The sequence below is a fragment of the Lepisma saccharinum genome, chromosome 2 (genome assembly GCF_977018435.1).
Source record: "Lepisma saccharinum chromosome 2, izLepSacc3.1, whole genome shotgun sequence".
In the NCBI taxonomy this organism is placed as follows: Eukaryota; Metazoa; Arthropoda; class Insecta; order Zygentoma; family Lepismatidae; genus Lepisma; species Lepisma saccharinum.
Genome location: NC_139230.1, coordinates 203,373,688 through 203,397,764, shown reverse-complemented (window position 1 = coordinate 203,397,764; position 24,077 = coordinate 203,373,688). Strand labels below are relative to the sequence as shown.

General features: G+C 38.9%; 1 protein-coding gene across 1 annotated transcript in view; it reads right to left on the bottom strand.

Moving 5' to 3' along the window:
• Window positions 1–397: 397 nt before the first annotated feature.
• LOC145983831 (glycine receptor subunit alpha-2-like) overlaps window positions 398–24,077 on the bottom strand; it is a 68,093-nt gene continuing 44,413 nt past the window's right edge. The window contains exons 6-10 of the mRNA XM_083116876.1: window positions 14,581–14,715; window positions 13,670–13,770; window positions 3,694–3,854; window positions 2,351–2,471; window positions 398–565 (exon numbers count right to left, since the gene is read on the bottom strand). Coding sequence (XP_082973002.1) covers window positions 398–565; window positions 2,351–2,471; window positions 3,694–3,854; window positions 13,670–13,770; window positions 14,581–14,715 — 686 coding nt within the window. The remainder of the gene's footprint in view (window positions 566–2,350; window positions 2,472–3,693; window positions 3,855–13,669; window positions 13,771–14,580; window positions 14,716–24,077) is intronic.

Below are 24,077 nucleotides of genomic sequence, written 5' to 3'. Positions count from 1 at the left end.
CATTTAATTATTATTGTTTACACAGACAATAATTCCACATTTATAAGCTACTCTGAAACAAATATCAAGAAACATTAAATACTTATTACACTTCTACATCTTACGGATGATTACAGAGAAACACAAAAGAAGTTGATACACAGAAAATATGAAGGAACTAATTTCAGATTATAACATTCCTCCTTTTCCATCTTTTCTTAAATATCATTCCTATCAAGCATTCCTTTACATTAGGCCACATGCACATCATGAAGATTAACTTGAGAACAGAGAACAGATAATTCCATGATATTATTTTGATGTAACTTCTTTGGTGCCATTGAAGGAAATAGGATTATAGAAGGAGGTATTAGGAATATATATGGATAAGTTGCCTTCCAGTATCGCTCTTAAGCATCTACAGAAACTCGGCAAACATGATCCAGTAAGTGGCATTCAGTATAGTGAATGTCAAAGGGAAGATGACCCTGGAGTAACGGTCAATGGCGATGGCTCGGATTCTGTTCTTTGAGACGCCGGAAGACTGCTCAGAAATCCTGGGTCTACTCTCATGTCTCCCACTGTCCTGGAAAGTAAAAATGTGTACAGTTAGTGAAATGACTTAGGAGCAATGCTAACCAAAACCCTGTCAAAATTACTAGGGAGAGTTAAACGAAAACCTTTATTTGTTTTTGTTGTTTATCTAGTAGATTTCTGCATGTATAGTTGCACAAGTTTCCTGCATTTTAGCATTGCTGATCTACGGGCTGTAAATTTGAAAGTGGCATCACTGTCAGGAAGAGGTGATAACACTGTGCATGTGTTATCAGGCATTGAGCATTGTTGGTTGGGGCCATGTCGATGTGTGGAGTACCAAAAGTTGTCCGTGCAGCGAGTGCTGTTGTGTATGTTCGAGGTTGAAATGACCACCATTTTATGTACTGCTCTAAAACATGTTTACAAAGGTGGAACAGCAATTGTGGATCAAAATCCAGGTGGTTCTTGGCAAAAATGCACGAGACTGTCATCAAGACTTGCATAAAGCCTGTAGCAACAATATCTAGCTGTATCTTGTGGTTGCACAATGGTGACAATATCAGGAACCCAGCATGATGAAATTTTCCTCATCTGACACATCCCAACCTCCTAAATAAATCCACAATCATAGACATGTTTTATGGCAGTACATAAAATGGTGTTCGTTTCATCCTCGTACATACACAACAGCAATCGCTGCACCGACAACTCTTGGTACTCCACACATCGACATGGGCCCCAACTAACAATGTTCAATGCCTGATAGCACATGCAAGGTGTTATCACCTCTTCCTGACAGTGTTGCCACTTTTAAATTTACAGCCCACGTATAGGTATTCTCAACTCTGAGTTAGTGCCTGTATACTTCAATAAGAATAGCCTTTGAGATGAACGTACTGTCACTTATGAGTCACTGCGAAGGTCTTTCCAACCATCTGCCTGCGAACTGAGGCCATTGTCGAACTTCCTCCTCCATTTGTAAACTTGCTGGTGTGACAAGCATGCATAGAAGTATTGAATTTTCATTTGCCGGAGAATGTCTACAAGTTTCAGACTTCCAGAGGGCAAGAAACCACTGCTCTTCTTCACTGGTGCAAAGGTGTGGAGGAGGCGCCATCTTTAAAATGACGAAATTGAAGCTCACTTCATCAGTGCTGTAGCTTTGAGAGCATTTTGTAAATAACGGTTGATACCTTGTGTAAATTTGAGCTGTATAAATGGGCGCCCGAAGAATTTGTTTCCAAGGAGGGGCAAGCAAGGTAATTTTTTCCAGGAGGGGCAAACGAGGCATATTCTCCCCCATAATGGTACGTGCCCTCCAAAGAAAACACTCCTTCAGTTTAAAGTTATCATGTTCCTGCAACACATCCAATAATTGAAATTAATGTGACTGAAATGAAATGATGTGTGCGTAATGTATAATTTTATGGTGACGTTCATTTTCCATGGGGGCGAGGGGATCCCCTTTGCCCCCCCCCCTTTACAAAGACAAAGTTAATTTTAGTTCCAGTTTGTGCTCGGATAGGCTAAAAGGGACCGGGCCTACAGTTTAAAGTGAACTCTGAATCACTATGCAATTAGTCTCTTCCGAGAATCGAACCCGACACTTCTTGATTACAAGGTGACTGCGGGGAGGTCTGGTAAGATACGACTATAGGCGAGTTACATATTTTTTTTTAAAGTAGTAAGTCCTATTTTACCATTTTTATCCTTTTTGAGCTTTATTTTTCATATAGGGACGATTTGGGTAACCAATTCCCTCTTTTGGGCATGTCACTAATATTACCTCAAATCTCCCAAATCTGTAATGAAAGGGAAACAGTACCAAACTTACCCACACAGGGAGCTCAATGGCTCTCTCGGCCACCACGTTCTCAGGCTGAGGCTTCGGGGCACTTCCATCTCCAAGAACAATGTTCACCAAGCAATATTCCATCAGAGCCAAGAAGACGAATCTAAGTAAACAATAATAACAAAACAACAATAGTTATTGTTATCACGGTGATATTTTGTTCTAAAAATTAAAATAACGACCATGAATATTGTAACAAGACCATTTTTCTAAACTTAATTAATTGAGGCGTTGAACGAGAGAAGAGGTCGGGCCGCAAACCTATGAAAATTGAGTTATGTGTTGGAATGCATGTGCCTGCACACATCTTTTCATGTTCTATTGATATTTTCAGTAAGAGTAGCGTCGTGGCTTTGCTCCACAACCGTGTACTGCCCAAATCAGAACGTGGGGAATGACAGTGTGCAGTTTTAGGAGTGAGAGAATGGATCAAACCGCCCCTCTCTCCTTCAGCGCTTCAATTACACAAATAAACTTGTCCTAGACAGTGTAACGGGGTGAGGTGAATTCATATTTTATTGCTAGTAATTGAACTAAATTTCTATCTATTAATTTTAAAAAAATTGGTTTACACACTTCAAGTTTGAAAATCATAAAGATAAAGATTTTTCGACGCTTCCTGTGTACATTATAATACTTCTAATGTGAATACATTTAACGCATGTTAAGCCTGCCTAAGTGCTTCGTAGCCAGATGTGCCACACTCGAAAACTGGGTATCATTCTACTTGACTCCGCATCCATTTCATCGTTCATCCTCATCATCGTGATTAACCAAACAGGTAGAAATGCAACGTTGAATAACCGAAATTTTTATTTTCATTTGATTTGATTTATTTTACTTCACCTTTTGTGCCACTTTTGGCTAATTTGCGAAGATGGGGATAAGTGATGATATGATGAAATTGATGAATGGACACTCACAAACATCCAGGCCAGGATTCGAACCCAGGACCCCTGGCGTCGTAGCGCGATGTGCTAACCACTCCACCACAGGGGCCGGCAATAACCGAAGTACCAAAGCAAGTCCAATGCAAGAATGGATTCCTAGGGCCCACCCGGTGTCCCTCATATGCTATTCTCACAAAATATTATAATCCAAATTATACCAAATTAGAAATTAAACACAATTTTTATAATGTACCATATTGAAAGTAAAAAATCACATAGTTACTTACCTTCCCTTTATTTCAGTACATATGTAATAAATAATAAGTTCAGCCACGTGAGAAAATCCTAAATTCAACTTTTGTTGCTGCTTACCGAAATCTGCAATATCACAGCTACATGTGTGTGTGTGTGTATGTGTGTGTGGAAGTAACTTACACTGTGCAGACGGACATGAATCCATCCACCGCCTTCATGTAGGAGACTGGCGGGAGGGATGCCTGGGACTTTGCGTGCTGAGTGGACAGCGTCAGGAGAGACGTCACACCAAGTGTCACACGGGCGGGAGCAGCTTCTGGTTTGATCCAGAAGGACACCCACTATGAACAAAGGCGAAGGAAAGAAAATATATTTACTACATACGTATATTTACTTGTATCTATGTATACTATATAATCACGTGAAACTGTTTACTGTAGTATAAATGATAATACTATTTTACAGCACCTGCAAAACATTAACCTAACCTACATATATGATATTCTACTTATATGATCGGATTTATCTCTGTTGACAAGAGTCGGGCTGGAATTTCGTGCCTGGTTAATATAACGGGCGCGACTACTGTCGCCAGGTGGTGAGACCAGCAGATTAAGCTATTCTCACCAGCATTTATCTCATTAAATACTTTTGCTTTTATACTTCGCACACTGTCAACGTTTTCTAAGTCAAAACACTCATACTAACCACATGGAAAAAAAAAAAATATTATTGTTATTATTATTATAGATGAATTAATTCAATTACCTAACCTACACATTATTTGTTTAGAGAGGAACACGGAATCAAACAGCCGAACCTAGCGCAAATAAAATGAAATATCTTACAAGAGAATGTGTATGATGTCTTTTAAAAATTAACACACACACACACTGTAAAAAATGATGTTAAAACAACTCAGACAGTAGTCTCAGAAAGTCCACATAACATTTTGGTCACTGTTTATCTTCAGTGGTGTTAAAATTCCACATGTGGCGCCGATTACGGGGAAAGGGGCAGTGCACCCACTTTTTGCCCCCAAACTATGACCTCTAAATGCTAAGCCTTGTCTTCCAAGCGGAACTAAATTTTACTTACCCCCCAGTTTTGGCACCCAATCGCCGCCATTGAATATCTGGACTTTCCCGATGGCGTAGTAGTAACGGTGTAGTCTTGTAATCAAGGGGTCTCGGGTTCAATACCCAGTAGAGGCACATAGTGGTTCGGATCCCACTTTAAACTGTAGTTCGTTCCGATTAGCCTCTCTGTGCATAAAGTGTACTTAAAACAAACTCAAACAAACAAACGCCGGCCCCCGTGGTGGAGTGGTTAGCACATCGCGCTACGACGCCAGGGGTCCCGGGTTCGAATCCTGGACTGGGCATGGATGTTTGTGAGTGTCCATTCATCAATTTCATCACATCATCACTCATCCCCATCTTCGCAAATTAGCCAAAAGTTGGACAAAAAGCGAAGTAAAATAAAGCAAATCAATCAATCAAACAAACAAACAAACAAAGCCACCGAATACCACAGATCAATGGTTGTAATCAACACCATCGAGTTTAAACTTTGACTTTGTGGACTTCCTGGAACCACTGCCGCGTCTGTCGCCTTGACATCAGTATTTTTCAGGGCAGTGGCGAATCATAGGACCCGGTGAAAATAACACAAAAGCATGTATTACCGTCTGGTGAAGGTAGTCACTCTGTAATATTATAGAAATAAGTAGCAAAATGTAAGATTTCAGTAATTCTACAAGCATAACGTGAGGAAACTTATGTTCTCAATCATACACGTGGTAGCACACACACATACGAAGCCACAGACTCGAGGGACCAATTGGCATGCGATACTTTCCTGCTACACTTTGTAACGGTATAATTTGTGCTTTTAAGCTGATTCTCAGCAACATACACAATATACACAACCATACATTTTTGAATCCTTGTCCCGAGGTTCAAAACTTGCAGTACCTGAAGTTCTGTGGATGCTAGTTTAGGCAATAGACACGTACTTCTTCAAATTATAGCTTAACGCCCATTTCCTTATATATATATATATATATATATATATACAGGCACGTATGCAAGGGGGGGGCTCAGGGGGCTCGAGCCCCCCCCGAAAATTTGTGGTTTATACTAGATAAAATGAGATTTTTAGCTTCCCCCATGTGTGTGTGTGTGTGTGTGTGAAATAAAATATTGTTACCATAATTTGACAAGAGAAGTAATTTTCGAGACAAGGAGGAAAATGTTCTAGAATCCTGAGGTTCTAGCAAAATAAGCAAACAAACTAATCCACACAAACTTTCTTCTTTCCCTTGGTTGCTTCCTCGGACGCACCAAAGAAGTGGATCTGTCCTGTCCCTCCGATATGTTGAGAGAAGCACAGATGTTGAGTGGGTTGGGTGATGGGAGCGTTGTCCAGGTCAAGTGATGAAGGACACATATTGCTTCAACATTCTTTTCTCCCCACATCCCAGGCTCCAGGTCTCCAAACTGCAAACTGAGAATGTCGAAGGGAGCGATCGTCCCCCGCCCCCTTTCCCTCGAGCCCTTGAAAGGGCGTCGTGGACGACTTCCGCCGAGAGCCTATTCTTCTTCCCTCCTATTTTGATAATTTGAACAACTGAAATGAATTGCAACGAACTTTGCAGTATTAAAGAGCCGATTAGGTGGGCGGAGAAGGCAACCGTACCTTCTCCTGAGGACCCCGAGTGAGCGCTGGTGGTTGACAGGAAGACCACAGGAGTCTTATTTTCCAGGTACTGATAAATAATTAACACCGACTAAAATAAAACAAACATTGAAGCATTTTACAAGACACATGCAAAACATGACCTGGGGAAATCCTCGGTCAACGAATTTGTCCCCTTTCCACCACTCCATCAAAGAAGAGAAACTGCATACATAAATAAAGCCCAAATATGCATTTTTTGGTATAGTGTTTAGACCTGTGATAGATAGATAATATACCAGCCACCTCTGCTTCCTCGCTCATTCTTCTGGCGCCATCATTGTGGAAAGAGCGTAGCTAGAGGAGAAGATCAGGGTGGAGTAAAACTAATTTTTATTTCGGTTGGAGCCCAACTCCCCCCACCCCCCATGGACTAAAACTCTATTAATTCCATATAAGCGTACTATCAGTTGTAATTTTTGGTCATTCGAAATTTTGCTCCTTACAATGGTAAGCATCTTGGCTTCCTCCGATGTAATATGCGAGCAATTGTTAACCTATAAAAAAGGCGCTTTTCGTCTCAGTTCTTATCGGTGAAGGGTGGAGAACAGTCTCACCGGGTGGTGATAGAGAAGTTTGGAACAGTCGATTAAGATTTCGTCAAAACATTAATTATTGCACAGAATAAGATTTTGTATAACTTTCCTTGTCTGTTCACTCTTCTCAAGATTCTCAACATTGGTCTTCACGAAATCAGAAAAAGTAATATGTGACTCGAGAAATCATATCGTACTGTTTGCGAATATTATTACTATTAACATGTTGCGTGTTTTACACTATGTAAATAGTATAATAGTGGTACGTTCCTATTTTTATTTTAGTTATTTGGTACTCATATTACTACTTGCCGGAAATGATAATGCAATAATGGTCGTCACCCCACCATTATACCCGTGTCGGCCTCTGTGGCGGAGTGGTTAGCATATCGCGCTACAATGCCAGGGGTCCCGGGTTCGAACCCCGGTCTGGGCATGGGTGTTTGTGAATGCATTCATCAATTTCAGTATATAATAACTCATCCTCATATTCGTAATTAGCCAAAAGTGGCAGAAAAGCGAAAACAAATTAACCAAATCAACCATTATACTCGTTTTAGCATGTTTGCGCTCTGTCTGATTCTGGACTATGCCCTGTGGGCTTAAGCTCGTAAAATGTATGTATTTCTTTACCACTGCACAAGTTTTCTTTCTTGATTGATTAATTGATTTAGTTTATTTTACTTCGCATTTCTGCCACTTTGACTAATTACGAAGATGATTGGATTGGATTGATTTCTTGTTTTAAGTCCACTTTATGCAGAGTAAGGCTAATCGGGACGGGACCTACAGTTTAAAGTGGGATCCGAACCATGTGCCTTCACCGGGAATCGAACCCGGGACCCCTTCATTACAAGGCGACGACGATACCACTGCGCCATCGGGGAGGCAAATTACAAAGATGAGGATGAGTGATGATATGATGAAAGGACACTAACAAAGAACACCCATGACCAGGACAGGATTCGAACCCAGAACCCCCGGCATCGTATCACGCTGCGTTGACCACTCTGTCACGGAAGTCGGCACAAGATACAAACTACTTGAGATCGACATATGGTTTGGAAGCAACTGCGACGTCACAGAGACACCCAACACCGGTGTTGAAAACCAGCAAGGCGGTTGGGGGGGGGGGGGGGGAGGCCACTCACTTAAAAATGTCCAGAAACTTCGAAGCGGTCAGTTGCAACAGTACAGTGCTACACTTTAGTGCGAATATTCACGAAACGTTTTATCTGCGGAACCTTCCAGAATGTAAAAGAGGATACGCGAGTTGAATTTCCCGTTGATCTGTTCAACAGAATCAATTAATGTGACACTTGATAAGTCGATAAGTGATCATCTGAACTGGGCTCATTAAAATGAAGAGAACTATTGACAATTTTATATCTAGCGATTCGAAATTGAAGAGAACTATTGACACATTTTTCCGTAAAGTGCCAAAATCTAGTAACAGTTTCAGTTCGGATCCAGGGCTGAAGACAGCAGAAAAACTCCCGGAGCCACAGTGCAGTGCTAGTTCGGGTCCAGGGCTGAAGACAGCAGAAAAACTCCCGGAGCCACAGTGCAGTGCTAGTTCGGGTCCAGAGCTGAAGACAGCAGAAAAACTCCCGGAGCCACAGTGCAGTGCTAGTTCGGGTCCAGGGCTGAAGACAGCAGAAAAACTCCCGGAGCCACAGTGCAGTGCTAGTTCGGGTCCAGAGCCAAAGAGATTGAAGATCTGTGAAGTGAATGTTCTAGCAGTACCGGATATAGGAGCGGTTGCACAAGGTTTATTAAAAAAAGAAATAAGCTGTACAGATGAACTGAAAACCAAAGTGTTGAGTGATGATTTATTTGTGCCCGGACAAACTTTCGTGTATCCAGTTCGTGTCATTCACGGGATGAAAAGAACTTTTCAAGTTAATTGGTTGAGGAGGTGGAACTGGCTTGCATATTCAAGAGTCGATGATGGAGCTTACTGTAAGTTTTGTGTTGTGTTTGCTGCTGAACTAACCGGCAAAGGCAATCACCAGAAACTGGGACAGTTGGTAACCTTTCCTTTTATTAAATGGAAAGATGCCGTGGAGAAATTCGACACACACTCAAAGACTAACTACCACAAAGAGGCAGCCATTAAGGCCGAAAATTTTATGAATATCGAGAAGAAACGGCAAGAAGATATTGCTGGTTTAATCGACAACCAGAGAATAAAGGAGAAAGAAGAAAATCGAGCGGCACTCCGACCGGTTGTCGAGACAATCATCTTCTGTGGTCAACACGAGCTGCCGCTTCGAGGTGACAATGACAGTGGTCCACTAAGTCTGGAAGATCCAAATAACAAGGATGGGAAATTTAGGGCCTTGTTAAGGTTTCGTGCGAAGGCAGGGGATAACGTTCTAAAGAATCACATCCAAACTTGCAGGAAGAACGCATCTTACTTCAGTCCACTGATCCAAAACGAAGTGTTAAAAACTTGTGGTGAGCTGATTCAAAGAAAAATTGTGTCCGAGATAAATCAGTCTCAGTATTTTACCATATTGGGGGACGAAACTTTAGATGTATCGGGAACGGAACAGTTTTCGCTGTGCATTAGATTTGTTTCACCATCTAACTGCGTTCGAGAAGACTTCCTTTGTTTCGTGCCAATATATGATATGACTGGTGAAGCCGTGACAGAGACAATTTTGAACACTTGTGAGTGCTTGGGACTTAATATGAACAATTTGGTGGGTCTTGGCTTTGATGGAGCTGCAAATATGGGAGGACACATCAGTGGTGTTCAGGCTAGAATCAGACAGAAGTATCCGAGAGCTGTCTACGTCCACTGTGCCTCTCACCGTTTGAATCTTGCGTTATCGAGTGGATTGTCCATTCCGTGCGTGCGTAACAGCTTCGGAGTAATGAGAGACACTTGTTCATTATTTCAAAATAACTCCCTAGCTGTAAAAATGCTCAGGGACACCATCGATGCTTTGATGCCTGAAGAGAAGAAACGGCGCCTAGTGAGTTTGTGCGATACGAGATTTATCGAGAGACACGACGCAGTCATTGTGTTCCTTCAGCTCCTGGAACCTATTGTAGCCTGTTTGCGTGATCTTTCTGATAGAAACAGGGCTGTCTCTTCAACAGCGGCGCAATTATTGTCTGCAATTGAAAAAAGCCAATTCATCGTGTCCCTGCTAGTGTGCGAAGAGATTTTCAGTCACACGCTGCCTTTGTCAATGTACTTGCAGAACCCATCCCATGACCTTGCAGCAGCAGTAGAATATGCAGAAAATGTGATTCAAGTCCTGAAAGAGCTGAGAGAAAAGTCCGACCGAAAATTCGGAGAATTGTTCACCGCTGCTAATAACTTCATGAAAAACTTGTTTGGCACTTCGGTCGAAGTGCCTCGGATTTGCAGCAAACAGACCAAAAGGAGTAATTATCCCCACGAGTCGGCCGAGGTATATTTTAGGCGCTCTGTCTGGATCCCCTGTTTGGATGGTGTGATATCAGCTTTGGATGAAAAGTTTTCCAACAACAAGGAATTTCTGTCTAACATTTCTGTCATCCTTCCCAAGAATGCAAGTCTGCAGAAGATGGGCCAGTTAAAGAACATAGTACAGTACGTGGGCGAAGGAACGACTTTTTCTGAACTGAAAGGGGAATATGCTTTGTGGTGTCAGAAGTGGTCTGGAAAGGAGCAGCCATCGGACTTAATAAGTGTACTGGACGCCTGTGATCCCGCTTTCTTCCGAGGTATTCATGCTCTTCTCCGAGTGCTGGCGACAATCCCTATCTCGACAGCTTCTGTGGAGAGATCATTTTCCACAATGAAAAGAATAAAAACATTCTTGAGAAACCGGATGGGAAGTAACAGACTGACAGGTCTGGCACTGCTGTCAGTCCATTGGAGGTCAGCTCCTACTCCTGACGAAGTGCTCGACGCTATGGCTAGGCAAGGACCTAGAAAGATGTTACTTTAAGTGAATCTGACAGGTCCAATTGTTTGCGTTTGTTTATAGGAATTGTATGTTCAGATATTTTATGTGTAAGTGAATGTTGCATAGGATGGTGCATAAATTTAATATTCATTCATTTATTCTTTTTATTTATTCCTTGTCAAAAATGATTGTATCCAGAGGTCGGTACTCCAAGAGTAACTACACTTTTCTCTCATCCAACAAACCTAAGGCCACCCTTAGCAGCACAGTGGACAGCCGTTTCTTTCTTTCTTTCTTTTTTTTCAATTCATGTACCGAACGACTTATTTCTGACTGCAGTGTGAACGTGAAATGTTGATATTTTTTGTTTAAGGCTATATCTTTTTCGTTCTCGTGTATATGCATAACACATATATAATTTTCTAAATATTATTTATTGTGCTCCAACTTTTACTCTATGCTGCTGTCTTTGTTGGTGATTAACTGTGACGTTAATTGTTGTCAGCTTGAAAAAAATAAGACTCAATGGTCTGTAAACAATAACCAACACTAACATATTCAACCATCTTGTGTTGGGTATATCGTAGTTTCTATTGTTTCAATCATGTGAGTGATATTTTGCATGTAATCAGATAATAATAACAGTAATAACTTTAGTTTATTTTGGATACAGGAGGCTGAAGCCGATCTCGTTCTTTCTTATCTTTCTGTTTTTGATTTGCATGGCATGTATGTGTGTGTGTAGTGTGTACTCACACACACACACACATATATATGTATGTGTATATATATATATATATATATATATATGGTATAATCATATACAATAGTGAAGTACTATCTTTACACCTATAAAGATATTCTTTAGCCCCCCCCGAAGAGAATTTCTGGATACGTGCCTGTATATATATATATATATATATATATATATATATATATATGTTTATTCATATTATATTTACAGAAGTTAATTCTTGGCCGTTATTCGCACAATCTACATTTCAGTGTACCCTGTCCCCCCTTCCCGAAGAGAGTGTGTAGACTCGCGTAGCCACTGGCTCCACGAGTAAAAAAAATATAACCCTGAGTACCAAAAAAGGTGGCTGAAGGTATGTGTGTTGTGTACCCGGTTTCCCACATGAAATAAACTATTGGAGAAATGTGAAAAGAGCAAGTGTGTGTATTAAAAGAAAGAAAGTTAACATCCCCGCCGTCGGTTCCCAGCCGCTCCCCTCAGAGAAAAAGATGCCTCTTACATTGCTGTACTCCGCCAAACATCTGAGGCCGACTGCTCCTCTGCCCTTCCTATTTATAGGCCCCGCTAATGACCTAAACCGTTACTGGAAACTTACCGCTCCCCAACGGCCAAGAACTCAAACGTACAGGAAAACATAGACATACACAATTTATAACATAAAAAAGGATCCAGTAATGATCGCATCATTACAACTTCTTTGAAATCCAGTGTTCGTTACTGGGCACTGTGCTTACATTTGAGTTTGCGTAGAATAAAATGGAACATGGTTATTTGTGCATTGAATCAAAAACTGCTTGGCGTAGGAGGCATCACTACAGGGTGGATGGCCCTGGTCTGCTTCTTGCCCACCTGAGCAGTTTTCAGGATCATATATAGTAGAGTAAGTAACACACATACAGAGGGTTAAAAAGATAGAGAGATATACAGAAAGAATATGAAACAGATGTTTATTGAAAGTGGTAGATGGAGAACCGGAGGAAAGAGAAATAAATGAGATAAACAGAGGAAGAAATAAAATTATGGAGAGAGAAAAAGAAAGAAGGAAAGAGAAATAAATGAGAGAGATAAACAAAGGAAGAAAGGAAGTTATGGAGGGAGAAAAAGAAAGAAGGAAAGATAAATAAACGGAGGATGGGGAGAGAGAGAGAAAGAAAGAAAGAAAGAAGGAAGAAAGGAGAAAAGATAGAGATGAATAAACAGAGGAAGAAAGGAAATAGTACGCCATAAAGGTTAATTATTCGAAAAACAAAATAACATTTAGTTTCCCAGGAGTAAAGAGAGAGGGTTATATAGATTTGGAGTGTAGTCATGGGACTTACAGGTACGGAGGTACCTTGCTGTTCCGGGTTTCAGTTTACTCCGATTCAGACTCTTGGTCACTCCTCTTTGGTTTCCGTTAAGTTTACGAGGATTTGGTAATGTATTGTGGGATGAAGTGTCTCATGTGCGTGGTACTTCCTTCCTTTCTATTTATTGTAATTAGTTTGGGGTTTATAGTTTCCTTCATTTTCCCTACTTTGCGCGAACATAGGTTACTTCATCTCACTTGCATTACTGAATCCGTAATTTGTTCGCCTTCCATTTATTTAGATCTCTTAGACGAGATAAATAAAAGTGTAGTGGTGCCTTCGTTGTAACTTAAGTGTTGGTAAAATTGAATTTTAATAACTTGAGTCATTTTCTTTGTTATTAAGAGAGTCTATTATTTAATTTAAAGTTGATTAGGAATGTAGCCTATAACCCTTAAGGTAATCTGCAAGATAAACTCTCCATTTGTTGGAAAATATATTTAATTTCTTTACAAATAAAACTTATGTAAATTTTATTTGAGTCTTTCATTTGTTTAAAAATAAAATATTTAATAGTCTTACTTTCAAGTGCTAGTTTCCATAGTAAGTCTCTTAAATTTAGTAATCATTTAACTTTAACTCTGCCACAAAGGAAGAAAGAAAGACATGGAGAAACGGAGAAAGAAAGAAACAAAATAAATGAAAAGGAAGAGAGAGATAAGCAGAGTAAGAAAGTAAGAGATGGGGAAACAGAGGAAGAAAGAGAAACAGAAGAAGAACGAAATGAGGAGAGAAAGATAGAGACATGGCTACTGAACGGCTACCACCTAGAAATATTTCGTCCATTCTTGAGCCGTTCTGAACGAAATTATCTGGCGATGCCACTTCCTGACATATGCTAAGCGTCTTCATAATTTTTACACTTACCGACATGATGACAATCAAGCACGTGGGGATGTAGGTGTGGAACAAGAAGTACCCCAGGCGGCGCTTGAGGACAAAGACGACCTCCAGGCAGGTGAAGTTCCCTACAAAAGTAGACATTTCCTATTTATACAATTTGTCTTTTCATTAACTTAAATATGTAGTTAACTGAGAAATAAATTCCAAATTCGATGTTGGGAACACAGGAAAAGTTTCTAAACTTCGTAAGTGTTCTTTATTTTCCATGTAGAAATAGTGTTTTTCGTTCATCTGACTATTTCTGATAAATATACAAAAGTAAAAAAACAATATAAATTTCACTAATTGAGAATCCAGAACAATGTAAACTATGTTTATATAAATGTACGGGCAGTATGTACACTACCCACTTCCGTGAAAACTGGGCAAAACAATATCCCTTAATAAGACACCAAAAAGTGAGGCTTTTACAGCATCTGCATAAGGACTGCTTCTCTGGTGTCCATTCGCTCCCCTCGATCCTGCACATGGTATTTTCCTCGTTTGTGATTGGCGCAAGAACTGTCCAACGATCGATAGTGCGGGGTAAGGTAACAGGTTGTACCAAACGCGGTTTAGTCTAGGAGGGCGGCATTTTCAAACTGGCTTGGGGCTGCAACACTTTAGATCCTGCCCTATATGCTGTGCATTGTATCAATCTATCCAAGATTAAGTATTCATTCATTAATTGTTAGATTAATTAGGCAGGCGCCCTGCTCAGAAGCCGCACTGGGATTTTGCCGGGTGTCCCGGTGGGCCAGTCCGGTCCTGAGTGTTAGTTATTGTCAGTTCTCAACATAAATTGTGTGAAACCAGCAAGGGGCACTAAATTCCCGGTATACTTCCATAAATTTTATCAGTCACACATAAAGTTATAGTTAATTAAATGTACTTACCAGTAGAGTAGACCTGAGTGCAGTCTGCGATGTAGCTATCCTCTATCTGAAGCTGCGGCAACTCAATGTTGCCATCCACCACAAGAGGTATCTCCTTGTCCCATTGAAACACCATATCATCCGTAGTGTGAGACACTGTAAAAGCAAACATTCAGGATTAAGCCCCTTGAAGTAAGGTTGTTCCCTGAGCAGCATACCATGCCATCAAGGCACATAGAGAGTGGAAGTAGGGCTCCACACACTCTCGATCTCGGTGGTGATGATCACCTTCATTCCCTAAAGTGGCCACCAGAGCTACTTTTTCAGGGACGTCGAGTGAAACATTTCTGTCTGATATCACCCAACCCGGGAATCGAACCTATGCCTCTCCTGCGACAATCCCGTGTACACATATGCACATGCTTATCAAATTCTTTCAGTCAATGAAGAGATTTCTTATATTCCCAAAACGGAGTATGTCGATGAATATGGCCAGGCACGTATCTAGAAGTACATTTCGGAGGGGGGATCCGACAAAGTGTCTCAATGATAATAATAATCATATTTATTTAAGTGATGATCACGATTAAACAACCAGGTATATCACTATGTCAAAATTGATTATACAAAATTAAATACATATTGAATTGAATACATAATTATAAAATAAAACAGTGAATCCTGAAATCTTATACATCATAATAAATTCAAATTGTAGGTTTCAACAAGATCAGGTACTAAACCTCTGGTCTTATTTACACATGTAAGCATTGAGATATACCTATGGGAATATCTGGGAATTTTATAAGCTATATAATTCAAAAAATATTCACTGTCAACTTGGAAAGTTAAGTTCCTCTCTACAAAATTTATTCTTTTCATTTTTCTTCTTTCTTCTAAGGTAAACATATTCAACTGTGTTAACCAGAGTAATGTTGGTCATAGTATTTTTTTTAAAACTTTGTGCATAATATGCAGATAAAAAGTTTTTAAACTGATTCAACTTTTTGAAGGTGACTGGTTGCTGTCAGAAACCATAATTCATTTGCATATTCAAGTATAGGACGAACTATCGTTTTATACAGGAATATTAAGGTATGTTCTTTTTAAAAAGAACTTTCCATGAGAAAAATATATAACCAAGCATCCTCTTTGCTCTTTTGCAAATTTCTGAAATGTGCTCATCAAATATGAGAGAGGAGTCTATTAATATTCCTAAGTCTTTATGACTGTCGCACACTTGGATTTTATTTTGATAAATATAATAGTTGGAGACTATATAATGAACTTTCTTAGTACATCTTAAAACTTTACACTTTTTCAAGTTATTTTCCATTTCATTAATCTTGCATCAATATGTCATTCTATCGAAATCAGCCTGAAGTCGAACGACATCATTATTTGTTAAAATACTCTTAACATTTTCTTATATCATCTGTATGTGCTAGATTTAAAACATAACGTAACATCATTGATAAAAGCAACGAACAGAATTGGGCCAAGTGGCGACCCTTGAGGTACTCCACAAAATATTCATCTTTTAGAAGTTGTTTCACCAATCTTAACAGGGAAAGTTCTATTTACTAGAAAGTTGGAAAACCATTTCAGAAATCGTGGTGATAATCCCATTTGGTCGAGTTTATAAATTAATAGCTGATGGCTGACACTATCAAAAACTTTAGCCATGTCAATAAATAAAATATCAGTCTGGGATTGCTTCCTAATGTTAGATTTAAGAGAGACTATTAAAACCAATAAATTTCTAATAGTAGATCTTTTTCTAAAAAAAAAACCTATGCTGAGTTCCATCAATATATTGTTTAGAAGAAAAAGACAAATAGTCAGCATTTATGTGTTCAAAAACCTTTGCCATGGCATTTAATATAGTAATTGGTCTATAATTATTTAGATCATTGACTTTTCCATCTTTGTTTTTAGTTACAGGTACAATAAACATATTTTTTCAGATAACTGGAAATATTCCAGAAGTAAGTGACAAGTAAATTTTAGATAACAATGGTACAAAAACATCCTTATTTGCTTTCAAAATAAAATTAGGTATGCCATCAGGGCCTATTGAAGACCTGCCTTTCAGTTTGTTAATTGTATCACTTACCTCCTTTTCCAAGATAACAGGTACATAAATTAAGTTGGTGTATGAATGAAGATTAATATTTTTAAAATTTACATGACTTCTTTTTGAGAAAGATTTGTGAAAAAGTTTACTAAAAGCATTAGCAATATCATATTCATTGAACAGTACATCATTATCATAAATAATTTCAGTGATAACATTTTCTCGCTTCTTTCTATTAAATTGAAACCAGAAAGCATTCTTGTCACCAGGATTACTATTGCTCCTCTATAGACTGGGACAATTTTCGAAAATTCTGACTGTAGGAAGCATTTTTGAGGAAAAGCGGGCAAACAACATTTTCTGAATGTATTTGATGTGCTGATTACGAATATTTTGTTTGCCACTCTCGATTTTGGTGTTATATGCTTCAAATCACTAAAAAAACAAAATGGCGGCCATACGAAATGAGTTCCTATTAACTTTTGAAGGAGCAGAAACAAAATAGTGATCTTGGTGTCAAACATTATGTTTTTGGGTATGCTGAATCCAAATATTATGTTTTCTAATCTGAAATTTTAAGCTATGTGCTCCAAATCGATAAAAAACAAAATGGCGGCCATACGAAATGAGCTCCAAATAACGTTTGAAGGAGCAGAAACAAGATAGTGATCTTGGTGTCAAACATTATGTTTTTGGGTATGCTGAATCCAAATATTATGTTTTCTAATCTGAAATTTTAAGCTGTTTGTTCCAAATCGCTAAAAAACAAAATGGCGGCTACGTGCATAAATGCAATTATTCGTATCCATACTTTTGAACCAGGAATAAAACAGTGTAACAGTAGGTTTTTAATACAGAAAAAAGTATAGAACATTGCTAAAGTAAAGATGCAAAATAATAATATTATTCAAAACATAAGACCATATTGAAATATTAACAGTACCAGTGTATGATAAATCCGCATGTTATCCTTATTCAACCTTATTTTGCCTACAAAAATAGTATAACATTTTTCTAGTCACGGATATTCATGCACTCCTTAGTGCCAGTATCTGCACATTTGCAAGCTGCAGTACATACAAGCTGGCCTTTCCTGCAGGAACATGTAGCGGATATACAACCACCCAAACATCCGCAGGTGACAATGTCGTAGCAGGGTTGTGGAATTGGTGGCAGCGATTGAAGTTTTGGAAAGCGCTGTCCATCAACCATTTTCCATCCCAAGATACTAGGTGGTGGTAACAGGTTTTGGTATGGCCGACTGCCTCCACACCATGGCTTGATAGTGGGCCCGTTGTACTTGTAACCGTAGAGCATCGGTAGTGGGGGGGGGGGGGCAGTGCTTGTGGTGTTTTTCCTTTGCTGAACAGATTTACTCTGGCTTCATTACAGCTGCTTGCCTTCGGTTCACCTTACAACTCGCATATGAACTTCTCTGCCTTGTGTGCTGTTTCTTGTTTCAATTCGCCAACACCAAGATTTAGTAGATCATTATTACTAGTGTTAAATATTTTCCATGCTGTCTTCTTACTGATCCCAGCAACGTAGGATACTGTGTCGCATCCTGTTATGGCGTGGAATCGGATGAGAGTTTCGAAGACAGGATCCGTAAATGAAAGCTTCTGCCTGACTTCATGTACTGGAATGTGTTTTTATTATTATTATTATTATTATTATTATGTTCCTGCTCGCAACCACAATTTCGTACATCTAATCTTGTGAAATAACGCTACCAATTGCACTAATAAATCTGCATCACGTGCTGAGACAACAATGTTATCAGCACCAGAATGAAGACAGTGAAGTACAATGCGCGTGTCCGCCTCTCCGTGGATTGCCTGCAATCCTTCAATAGACAAATCACGATTGTTTGTCCGTACGTCATCCTCCTTGTGAAATCCACCGGAAACCACAAGTATTTTGTCTTCAGGAGCATTGTCGATCAAATGATTAGAGAGAAAACAGGCCAAATCTTTTTTATTCTCTGAGTTAGCAAGAAAGTCACTGAATTTGTTGGGGATTGGCACGGATCCATTTTCTATTACTCTCTTTACTAAATGAGCATGTTTCAAGCGCCTATCACTTGTTCCAGCCTTGATTGAAGTTGCGTTATACCGATCAAAGGTGACATCAATCCTCTTAAAGCTTCTTCCCATAGAAAGAACAAGGTTAAGAAATTCATCTGCCAGTTAACCAAAGTTTAAAAACTCCTGCAGGCTTTCCAAGTGCAACAACTAATGCTTCACCATCTATTATAAGGCATTACGCAGACGGAATTGATATATCAGGTGGACAAATTACATCCTTGGTCATCACATCAGCTAGAATGGCTTCGTTTCCTCTTCTCAGACTTCCGCTTGTGTTGTCAAGGGAGATTGGAATTGGCATTAGTTAATGACACAAAATGCGATTAAGATCCACATTACGACCTGCCTCATAGGCAGTTACGAGGCGCTGGAGAATATTCCTGTCAATTTTCAAAATGGTTTCCTTGCCACTTACTACCAAATTAACTTCATAGAGGGAATTAAAGGTCTTTGCATTTGACTTATGTAGAGGATCACTTAACTTGACTTGTGTGTAACTTTTACCAGGGGGCCATCATCCTTTCCTTCACAAAGGTGTCTAGCTTTACCTGGTCCAGTGTTTCAGCTTTGAGGAGAGTATCTTGAATATCTGAAGTAGCTAAATCCTTTGTTTGTGGCAATGTTCTGGAGGAACTGATAAGAAACATCTTAAGATGATGGCTCACAGGTGCAGGTCTTTTCAAATTTATAAGTGGATCCATGGTTCTATGTTTCTATCATTCTGAAATAAAGTAAAAAAAGAAAAAAAAGATAGCCTATTATAGGTTTAGTCATTTTTGTGGTTCTTTTGTTTAAAAAAGAGGAAAAAAAACTACAACAATTTTCAAAAATGTCAGATTAGAAAACATAATATTTGGATTCAGCATACCCAAAAACATAATGTTTGACACCAAGATCACTATCTTGTTTCTGCTCCTTCAAACGTTATTTGGAGCTCATTTCGTATGGCCGCCATTTTGCTTTTTAGCGATTTGGAGCACATAGCTTAAAATTTCAGATTAGAAAACATAATATTTGGATTCAGCATACCCAAAAACATAATGTTTGACACCAAGATCACTATTTTGTTTCTGCTCCTTCAAAAGTTACTTGGAGCTCATTTCATATGGCCGTCATTTTTGTTTTTAGCGATTTGAAGCACATAACATCAAAATCTAGAGTGGCAAACAAAATATTCGGAATATTCAGCACATCAAATACATTCAGAAAATGTTGTTTGTCCGCTTTTCCTCAAAAATGCTTCCTACACTTTTTACAGCCACATTTCTTAGAATATTCCTTTTTAGCATCTTTCCTTAATTGGGAATAAGTACTGTAATATTGACACTTATTTGTAAGTTTAAAATTATCATGATACCTTCTCTTTATATTGATCATTCTCTTTAGTTTCTTTGTCATCCAAGGCAGTTGATTATTTGTTCTTTAAACTTTTGAAGGAATATTGTTCTTTAATATTGCATATACATTTCTAGTCAGATCCATAGCAGATTGTTGTACATCATTAGATATTTCAACCATATATGGAAAATGTAACAATTTATTATAAACATTCACATAATCACCTTTAGCGAAATTAAGACATCTATAAATATTATTTTCCCTTGTATCTGTATTGTCTTTCTTAGACTTATCCAATTCAAAATAAAATTAGAACGGTGGATGAAACTTATCAATTTTAGATAAAGGATGTTCATTAAAACTAATGTTACAAGTGGAAATGTTAGTGAGTAGAAGATCTAAAACATTAAAAGGATAATAATAATAATAAATTAGAATAATACCTATTAATTAAATATGTAAATTAATTAATATTGTACGTTATTATTAGATGAATAAAGGCTGTGTAAGAATAAAGATATAACAGCATGTAATCATTATGTAGCTTAGGGCCCGATTGTACAGTAGAAAACAGTTGATCCTCGATTAGCCAGTAAAATTGATCTGCAGTCACGCTGAACTCTGATTTTTTTGTTGTATAGAAGTTTAACTGAGATTAAGTCTCTGCGACCTGCGGTCAAAGTTGACCCGCGAATTTTCTCCGATCAGCAGACATTGACCGTAGTTCAGCTGTTGTAACATGGCTGTGCTAACGAATATTTGCTTGTAAAATGTGTTGCAAGTGATCGTATGCGGCAAGACGGGAGAATCAATTCATAAAATCCTGTTTCCATAATAATAATAAAGAAGAAGCATGCACAACGAGGTGAACAATGATAAATATTTCTTACATATTTCTTTCTTTACATATATCGTGTGTCGTTGTTATTTACTGTTTGAAATACCATGTACTTTTTTCTTGAAATTTGCCTTAAATGACTGCAAAATACTGTAACATTGTTTAATTTCACGATCAGAGAAAGGTAACTTGAGAAGAATCAAGTATTGATACAAACAGAAAATATGACCCGCTTACGTTTTCTTGTCGATATCATTGTGAAACTTGCGTTGGGATGAAGAGAGAGTATAAAAATATTACCATTTCGCTTTACTGAATCCAGCCAAGTGTCACTGCAATTAAATTTTGTCCGCAGAATGGGTCTAGGACATTTTGGTGCCGGACATTTTGGTTCGGACATTTTGGTGCCAGGACATTTTGGTGCTAGGACATTCTGGTGCTAGGACATTTTGGTGCCAGGACCTTTTGGTGCAACATATAACTTTATGCACAGAAAGAAAATAATGTTCTTTGGAATTGATCTCTCTTTATTGTGTCCCTTCATAGAAGCAATTTTACATGGAAACATTACGAGCAACACCTCGTAGGTACCAAACGATGTCTGTCCTATCATATGCAGTAACGAGTTTTTCTAGTCGAACACAACAGTCTTTGAATCTCTTTCTTGGCCGCTCGACGTTTCCACTGATTATCTGTCCATAGCGAGTTACGTTCAGAGCTACTTCTCGACGCAGGACTTTCAGGAACCGCCAAATCATGGGATGGTAGGCGGAAACATCAGTGGCGGCTCGTGGTCTGACTTAATGGGTGTGCACTTCAGATTCGTGTCCAGAAGAAGTGTTATCAACCCTCTCAAATACTCGCACCCGTTTTTGCGTACATCCTAAAGGTATTGGGAACCCAAATTATGATCACCTTTTACTGAAAATGAGGCTATGAGAGAGTTTTATTTCATGAAAAATATAAAAAAATATTAATATATATAAATTGGAAATACTTCGGTGAATTTTCCGTCGATCACGAGAAGAGCGATGTTATTGGGTATAGATAATTCAACATTCGATAACCTGATAAAATCACTATAAACATAGAAATACCGATCTACAATATTCAATATTATTGTCAATTTTCAAAATATTTGGTAAAAATTTTCTCCTTCGCTCCACTAATAATAGTGAACAAGAATAATAACATTTGCATACATCAAACAAGCAGGGCCAGGCGATTATCCGGGGCGCCGACCTCGTGGGGCCGCCAAACCGAGGATCTTCCCGCTCCTACAAACAAGGTAGCAGAAAATCAGTTGTAATCTATCTAGCAGTTGTTTATTTCTAATGACCGACAGAAGCAAGCGAAATCAAGAGAATAATAAATATTAAAGAAAATAACAGAACTTACTCAGCCCATAATACCGCGATCTATTTTGGTTTGAGTTGCTGTTTTAAGTCCACTTTATGCACAGTAAGGCTAATCGGGAATGGACCTACACTTTAAAGTGGGATCCGAACCACTTGTGCCTCCACCGGGTATCGAACCCGAGACCCCTTGATTACAAGGCAATGACGCTACCACTGCGCCATGGGGGAGGCCAATACCGCGATCTAGAAGAGCGACTCCCTTATCTTTTCTTACGTGCTGCAAACAGCGGCAAACGAGAACAGGGCGACTTGTGTTCCGAGCGAACGTATCTAAGCGGCAGGCACTGGTAATGCGAACCCGATGGGGCGATTGGGCTTCGGAAAGTTTGATGTTTTGAAGGAGATAGTGTCTAGTGAATAAGTATAATAAAAATGAATTGCATTGCAGATTTATTTGGGTGTGCACGTGCGAATGTACGAATAGGCAGAAGCCGCTACTGGAAAACATACAACTGCAATCCTCGATGCCAGCCATCCACAGCATTTCCATCTCCATTTAGGACACCTGCGTCCGTAGTGATTCCAAAGTCCGACGGAGAACTTCGGCTGACGCCTTCCACCTCTTCGCTGCGGACGTCCTACGTTTGTTTGCCATCAATACGTACAACGCTGGTAGTACCAAGCTCCTTATCTGCACGTGGATTGTATACAGCTGATAAAATAAAGTAGTTGCAACCTTAAATGTCCCATCCGCAAACCATCTTGATGAATTCTTGATAAGTTCCAGGCTGGCTTTAGTTCCAAATAGAAGAATCCTATTGGTCTTGGCCATAATCGTATAACAGAAATTGCTGTCCTGTTTTTGTGATTCTGATTGGATTAGTTTCTTTCCACCATGATAACTATTCACTACAGAACACATTTTTGATTTGATTGATTTATTTATTTTATTTTACTTCGCGTTTTGTGCCTCTTGGCTAATTTGCGAAGATGGGTATGAGTGATGAAATGATGAAATTGATGAATGGACAATCACAAACAATCATGCCCGAGCGGGATTCGAACCCGGGAGAACACATTTTTGAAGTGATGAGGAAGTAACTAACATTCAGTATTTAGAGAAAGGCACCAAAATATCCTAGCACCAAAATGACCTGGCACCAAAATGTCCTAGCACCAAAATGTCCGCACTAAAATGTCTGGACCCCCGCAGAATGGAACAGAGCATGTAACTTTGGCTGTAGTCTACTGCTTTATGAACCGAGCACGTTGCATTTTAGTTGGTAAAGCTGTCTCTCCTCCTGATACATAAATGACACATATTTTATTTCGAATATTATTTGTTTTGGGCATAATTTACATCCGAGAGGACAAACGCCATTGTTGTTTCAATATTTCTTTCCATTAGGGAAAACGCAAACACATTTTACATTTCACAACGTAGGTTATTCAATTGAGTGCAAGGAAAATTCCGTATACTACTTACAGGAGCTAATGGTCCACCTGTAACAAGTTATCGTGTAATTACAAAACAAATGTAATAAACATCTCCTAACATGAACAATAGCTCCAAATCCGAGTATAAGAAAGTTGTTATATCTCTTCTTAGCATTAAAAAGAAATACAGATTCTTTTTTAAAAAATCTATTTATGCAAGCATATTTTCTTCCCTTTGCAACCGAGAACCGATAGTTGCTTTCGTAGGCAATGACAAATCATCCACGTGGAACTCGCACAAGCAATAAATGGCCGTTTAGTATCTAATTTACGTGATTTTACTAAATTTGCAACAGGTTCGAATATTTACTACGTCCAGCACC